General features: G+C 32.6%; 1 protein-coding gene across 1 annotated transcript in view; it reads right to left on the bottom strand.

The window, feature by feature from the left end:
• Positions 1–3,466: 3,466 nt before the first annotated feature.
• Positions 3,467–7,860, bottom strand: part of LOC133647126 (cohesin subunit SA-1) — a 130,481-nt gene continuing 126,087 nt past the window's right edge. Inside the window, exons 30-32 of the mRNA XM_062043251.1 lie at positions 6,085–6,199; positions 5,792–5,872; positions 3,467–4,163 (exon numbers count right to left, since the gene is read on the bottom strand). Coding sequence (XP_061899235.1) covers positions 4,140–4,163; positions 5,792–5,872; positions 6,085–6,199 — 220 coding nt within the window. The 3' untranslated portion in view covers positions 3,467–4,139. The remainder of the gene's footprint in view (positions 4,164–5,791; positions 5,873–6,084; positions 6,200–7,860) is intronic.

Genomic DNA, 7,860 nt, shown 5'->3' with positions numbered 1-7,860 from the left:
TATATTTCTAACAAAGACAAATCATTATTTCTTCTAGATTTTCCAGAACAAAAATTTTAAAATAAATTCAAAAGACTTTGAAATATGATTTAAATTTGATTCTACAGATTTTCTAATTTGCCAGAATATTTTTTTTAAATTTTAATCATAAGTTTGAAGAAATATTTCACAAATATTCTTCGTCGAAAAAACAGAAGCTAAAATGAAGAATTAAATTAAAATGTATTTATTATTCTTTACAATAAAAAAATACTTGAACATTGATTTAAATTGTCAGGAAAGAAGAGGAAGGAATTTAAAAGGTAAAAAGGTATATGTGTTTAAAAATCCTAAAATCATTTTAAAGGTTGTATTTTTTCTCTAAAATTGTCTTTCTGAAAGTTATAAGAAGCAAAGTAAAAAAAATAATGAATTTATTTAAACAAGTGAAGACCAAGTCTTTAAAATATTTACTTGGATTTTCAAATTCTATTTGAGTTTTGTCTCTCTTAGAATTAAAAATGTCGGGCAAAGCGAGACCAGCTTGCTAGTAAATAAATACAATTTAAAAAATAGAGGCAGCTCACTGGTAAGTGCTGCTATTTGAGCTATTTTTAGAACAGGCCAGCGGGCTACTCATCTGGTCCTTACGGGCTACCTGGTGCCCGCGGGCACCGCGTTGGTGACCCCTGTTGTAGATTGTCACATCAAAACTATGAATGAACACATGTGGAGTTATGTACTTAACAAAAAAAAGGTGAAATAACTGAAAACATGTTTTATATTCGAGTTTCTTCAAAATAGCCACCCTTTACCCCCCCTGAAAAAAATTCATAATTGTTTTTCTGCAGCTGAGTCTACTGAGGAGAGTTTTTTAAGCACCTGGAGCTGTTTAGCCTATTTACAATTAGAAAGAGATATTCGAAGGGTAAATGGACAAGAGTCAAACGTAGCATTTGGATGCACTTCCGCGGGGTCACGTGATGGCAAGCGAGGTCAAGCGAACGTAGTGACATCACTGATCTCGGGTGATGGACCCCAGGAAGATGAACGGGCTTCTCTGTACAACACGTGGAGTTATGTACTTAACAAAAACAGGTGAAAATAACTGAAAACATGTTTTACATTCTAGTTTCTTCAAAATAGCCACCCTTTGCTCTGATTCCAGCTTTGCACACTCTTGGCATTCTCTCCATGAGCTTCAAGAGGTGGTCAGCTGAAATGGTTTTCACTTGACAGGTGTGCTCGAAGCTCATAGTAGTGTAAAGTTCTTACTTATATCTGTCAGTAAACTCACCATGAAAGCACTAAAACATACCGGTGTAGTGAGTTGACATTATTCACCCAAGGAACATTAGTTTTTAGAGAGTTCCGGTCGGACGCCGCCGAAGGTGAGCCACGTAAATAAGACCGCCCACAGTTTCCAAAAACAATTTGAAATGTGGACTCGTCAGACCCCAGAACACTTTCCCACTTTGCATCAGTCCATCTTAGATGAGCTCGGGCCCAGCAAAGCCGGCGGCGTTTCCGGGTGTTGTTGATAAATGGCATTGGCTTTGCATAGTAAGAGTTTTAACTTGCACTTACAGATGTAGCGACCAACTGTAGTTACTGACAGTGGTTTTCCGAAGTGTTCCTGAGCCCATGTGGTGATATCCTTTACACACTGATGTGGCTTTTTGATGCAGTACCGCCTGAGGGCTCCAAGGTGTGTAATATCATGGCTTACGTGCAGTGATTTCTCCAGATCCTCTGAACCTTTTGATGATATCACGGAGCGTAGATGGTGAAATCCCTAAATTCCTTGTTGAGAAATGTTGTCCTTCAACAATTTGCTCAGGCATTTGTTGACAAAGTGGTGACCCTCGCCCCCGTCCTTGTCTGTGAACGACTGAGCATTTCATGGAAGCTGCTTTTATACCCAATCATGGCACCCACCTGTTCCCAATTAGCCTGTTCACCTGTGGGATGTTCCAAATAAGTCTTTGATGAGCATTCCTCAACTTTCTCACTCTTTTTTGCCACTTGTGCCAGCTTTTTTGAAACATGTCGCAGGCATCAAATTCCAAATGAGTTAATATTTGCAAACAATAACAAAGTTTCTCAGTTTGAATGTTAAATATCTTGTCTTTGCAGTCTATTCAATTGAATATAAGTTGAAAAGTTTGTATTTAGCATTTAAACAAGGTGACAACTTCACTGCTTTTGTATAAAGCACTAAAAGAAAACACGAAAAAAAATGACAATTAAATTTTGAAACATAGTTTATCTTCAATTTTGACTCTTTAAAATTCAAAATTCAACCGAAAAAAAGAAGAGAAAAACTTTAAAAAAAAATTTATGGAACATCATTAGTAATTTTTCCTGATTAAGATTAATTTTAGAATTTTGATGACATGTTTTAAATAGGTTAAAATCCAATCTGCACTTTGTTAGAATATATAACAAATTGGACCAAGCTATATTTCTAACAAAGACAAATCATTATTTCTTCTAGATTTTCCAGAACAAAAATTTTAAAAGAAATTCAAAAGACCTTGAAATAAGATTTAAATTTGATTCTACAGATTTTCTAGATTTGCCAGAATTTTTTTTAAAAATTTTAATCATAATAAGTTTGAAGAAATATTTCACAAATATTCTTCGTTGAAAAAACAGAAGCTAAAATGAAGAATTAAATTAAAATGTATTTATTATTCTTTACAATAAAAAAAATAAATTTACTTGAACATTGATTTAAATTGTCAGGAACGAAGAGGAAGGAATTTAAAAGGTAAAAAGGTATATGTGTTTAAAAATCCTAAAATCATTTTTAAGGTTGTATTTTTTCTCTAAAATTGTCTTTCTGAAAGTTATAAGAAGCAAAAAAAATTAATGAATTTATTTAAACAAGTGAAGACCAAGTCTTTCAAATATTTTCTTGGATTTTCAAATTCTATTTGAGTTTTGTCTCTCTTAGAATTAAAAATGTCGGGCAAAGCGAGACCAGCTTGCTAGTAAATAAATACAATTTAAAAAATAGAGGCAGCTCACTGGTAAGTGCTGCTATTTGAGCTATTTTTAGAACACTTTAATTTGAACTAACCATCTTTATATTGACTATATCACATAAACTAATGATTTTCCTAAACTCATCAATGTGTGAATTGTTACTAACATTTATTTGAATTTAATTCATGGAAATATCTTCCAAAAAACTGCTTAAAAGAAAATTACACAAATATTTTTGAGCAGCTTGATTATATATATATATATATATTTTTTTTACAAATTCATATTTATGTGCAAGTTTATTGGATTTTTTCTATTAATAAAAATGTAAACAAAAGAAGCTATTTTGGTGAGTAAATTAATACTTTTTTGAGAATTATTTTGTACGGATAGAAGACATTTGAAAGTACGTGTAGATAAATATTAGCGCAAATATCCATCCATCCATTTGCTACCGCTTGTCCCTAGTGTAAATATTAGGATAGAGTTGCAATGATCATGATTACAGATTTTATTTCCTGTAAAAACAATAGAAGGTTGACACCAGGAAAACAGGCTGTGCAGAAACCACGCGAGTGTGTGAATATTTACAGTAACACACACACACACGCACACACACGCACACACACGCACACACACACACACACACGCACGCACACACACGCACACGGAGAGAGGAGAGAAGAAGCTGCAAATAGTGACAGTGCAAAAGAAGAAGAAAAAAGGATGTAGGCCACCATTTGGCAACAAACAAGAAGAAAAACATTCAAGAAGAAAAACTGTACAAAGAAAATGAAAGTTTAATACTAAAGCTAAAGATCAAAATGTCTCTTGGAAAACAATATTTAAAAAACTGCTATATCCTCCTCTGTTGACCTTTGGCCTCACCTGCAGGGGGCGCTCGCCAGGCCCGAGAACCGATCGCCCCTCAAAAAGTTTTGAGTTGTAGCCGCAGAAGAAGTGGGCGGGGCTTCGCAGAGTGTGTATAACGAGACAACACCTGTGGAACACTTTTTTTTCAAAGCTGGCGCCCGACATGGCGAGGAGCCTCGTCAAGCTCCTGACTGTCTTCTCGGGAAGAGACTAGCTTCTTCCTCTTCCTCATCTTCTGTTTACTCCTGATTAGAATCCACATTGTTTACTTTCACTTTCACTTGCAGGCGTCCACATCAGAACATGGGCATGCTGAAACCCTGCACACAGACCACAGCAGCACTTCACCACACGGCCACTGGAGGGCACTCTTACACTGTCACTGTCCTTCATTCATTCACAGGAATAAAACCTGCAACTACTCAGTTACTGTGTGGATTAATAATACTTTCATTCATGCACAATAAAAAAAAACCTTCTACTGCTCAGTTACTGTGTGGATGAATAATACATTCATTCATTCACAAGAATAAAACCTGCTACTCAGTTACTATGTGGATGAATTATACAATCATTCATTCACAATAAAAAAAACCTTCTACTGCTCAGTTACTGTGTGGATGAATAATACATTCATTCATTCACAAGAATAAAACCTGCTACTCAGTTACTATGTGGATTAATTATACATTCATTCATTCACAATAAAAAAAACCTACTGCTCAGTTACTGTGTGGATGAATAATACATTCATTCATTCACAAGAATAAAACCTGCTACTCAGTTACTATGTGGATTAATTATACATTCATTCATTCACAAGAATAAAACCTGCTACTCAGTTACTATGTGGATTAATTATACATTCATTCATTCACAAGAATAAAACCTGCTACTCAGTTACTATGTGGATTAATTATACATTCATTCATTCACAAGAATAAAACCTGCTACTCAGTTACTATGTGGATTAATTATACATTCATTCATTCACAAGAATAAAACCTGCTACTCAGTTACTGTGTGGATTAATTATACATTCATTCATTCACAAGAATAAAACCTGCTACTCAGTTACTATGTGGATTAATTATACATTCATTCATTCACAAGAATAAAACCTGCTACTCAGTTACTATGTGGATTAATTATACATTCATTCATTCACAAGAATAAAACCTGCTACTCAGTTACTATGTGGATTAATTATACATTCATTCATTCACAATAATAAAACCTGCTACTCAGTTACTGTGTGGATTAATCATTCATTCATTCATTCACAAGAATAAAACCTTCTACTGCTCAGTTACTATGTGGATTAATAATACATTCATTCATTCATTCACAATAATAAAACCTTCTACTGCTCAGTTACTGTGTGGATTAATAATACATTAATTCATTCATTCACAATAATAAAACCTTCTACTGCTCAGTTACTATGTGGATTAATAACACATTAATTCATTCATTCACAATAAAAAAAAACTTCTACTGCTCAGTTATTATGTGGATTAATAATACATTAATTCATTCATTCACAATAATAAAACCTTCTACTGCTCAGTTACTATGTGGATTAATAATACATTAATTCATTCATTCACAATAATAAAACCTGCTACCCAGTTACTGTGTTTGCTGCCAAAGGTGCATCAAATTGATCAAAGGCTGTGAATACTTAAATAAATACATGTGATATCTTACTTTTTCTACTTAAAAACGTTCTTAAAAAAAAAACAAAAAAATCCCAGTCATTACGGGGTGTTGTGTGAAGAATGAGAGGACAACAATAAATATATTCCATTCTAGAAAAGGTCTGTAACATAACAAAATGTGGTAAAAGTGTGAATACTTTCCAGATGCACTGGTGACTAATATCTGAAGTCTGATAATGTTTCATGTCAGGTGAAGTTGTGCTTTCATAATAATAAAGATGTCTTACCGACTCGTCCTCAATCATGGCGGCAGAATCAAAGAAGTCGGGTCTCAGTTCGGCTCTCTCGCGTCTGTTCCGCGATGGCGGCTGTGAGGACACAAAGATTACGTGAAGAAGTGGAACATAAAGAAAGTATGAAGAAGAAGTGGAACATAAAGAAAGCGTGAAGAAGAGGTGGAACATAAAGAAAGTGTAAAGAAGAAGAGGTGGAACACAAACAAAACGTGAAGAAGAGGTGGAACAAAGAGAAAGTGTGAAGAAGAAAAGGTGTAAGAAAGAGTAAGTGTGAGATGACTGACCAGGTCGATGACCATGGTGTCTTCAAACTCCTCGTTCATGTCCTCCAGCTGACCCCGTGATGACATCATCACATCCTCAAAGATGGGCTCAGCATCATCCTCCATCAGACCTCGCCTGAACACATCACACATTCATCATCCTCCGTCAGACCTCGCCTGAACACATCACACATTCATCATCCTCCGTCAGACCTCGCCTGAACACATCACACATTCATCATCCTCCATCAGGGTAGTGATTAATGCGAAGGGCTACCAGTTTGATACACACTTAAATAAATTGCCAGAAATAGCCAATTTGCTCAATTTACCTTTAACTCTATGTTATTATTAATAATTAATGATATTTACACTTAATTGAACGGTTTAAAAGAGGAGAAAACACGAAAAAAAATGACAATTAAATTTTGAAACATAGTTTATCTTCAATTTCGACTCTTTAAAATTCAAAATTCAACCGAAAAAAAGAAGAGAAAAACTAGCTAATTCGAATCTTTTTGAAAAAATTAAAAAAATAATTTATGGAACATCATTAGTAATTTTTCCTGATTAAGATTAATTTTAGAATTTTGATGACATGTTTTAAATAGGTTAAAATCCAATCTGCACTTTGTTAGAATATATAACAAATTGGACCAAGCTATATTTCTAACAAAGACAAATCATTATTTCTTCTAGATTTTCCAGAACAAAAATTTTAAAAGAAATTCAAAAAACATTTAAATAAGATTTAAATTTGATTCTAAAGATTTTCTAGATTTGCCGGAATAATTTTTTTGAATTGTAATCATGGTAAGTTTGAAGAAATATTTCACAAATATTCTTCGTCGAAAAAACAGAAGCTAAAATGAAGAATTAAATTAAAATTTATTTATTATTCTTTACAATAAAAAAATAAAAAAACATTACTTGAACGTTGATTTAAATTGTCAGGAAAGAAGAGGAAGGAATTTAAAAGGTAAAAATGTATATGTGTTTAAAAATCCTAAAATCATTTTTAAGGTTGTATTTTTTCTCTAAAATTCAAAATTCAACCGAAAAAAAGAAGAGAAAAACTTTAAAAAATTATTTATGGAACATCATTAGCAATTTTTCCTGATTAAGATTAATTTTAGAATTTTGATGACATGTTTTAAATAGGTTAAAATCCAATCTGCACTTTGTTAGAATATATAACAAATTGGACCAAGCTATATTTCTAACAAAGACAAATCATTATTTCTTCTAGATTTTCCAGAACAAATATTTTAAAATAAATTCAAAAGACTTTGAAATATGATTTAAATTTGATTTTCTAGATTTGCCAGAATATTTTTTTTAAATTTTAATCATAATAAGTTTGAAGAAATATTTCACAAATATTCTTTGTCGAAAAAACAGAAGCTAAAATGAAGAATTAAATTAAAATTGATTTGTTATTCTTTACAAAAAAAATAAAAAATTACTTGAACATTGATTTAAATTGTCAGGAAAGAGGAAGGAATTTAAAAGGTAAAAAGGTATATGTGTTTAAAAATCCTAAAATCATTTTTAAGGTTGTATTTTTTCTCTAAAATTGTCTTTCTGAAAGTTATAAGAAGCAAAGTAAAAATGAATTTATTTAAACAAGTGAAGACCAAGTCTTTAAAATATTTTCTTGGATTTTCAAATTCTATTTGAGTTTTGTCTCTCTTAGAATTAAAAATGTCGAGCAAAGCGAGACCAGCTTGCTAGTAAATAAATACAATTTAAAAAATAGAGGCAGCTCACTGGTAAGTGCTGCTATTTGAGCTATTT

Source organism: Entelurus aequoreus, linkage group LG03 (assembly GCF_033978785.1).
Source record: "Entelurus aequoreus isolate RoL-2023_Sb linkage group LG03, RoL_Eaeq_v1.1, whole genome shotgun sequence".
Lineage (NCBI taxonomy): Eukaryota > Metazoa > Chordata > Actinopteri > Syngnathiformes > Syngnathidae > Entelurus > Entelurus aequoreus.
The sequence above is the reverse complement of the archived record's forward strand: the minus strand, read 5'-3'. Positions and strand labels throughout refer to the sequence as shown.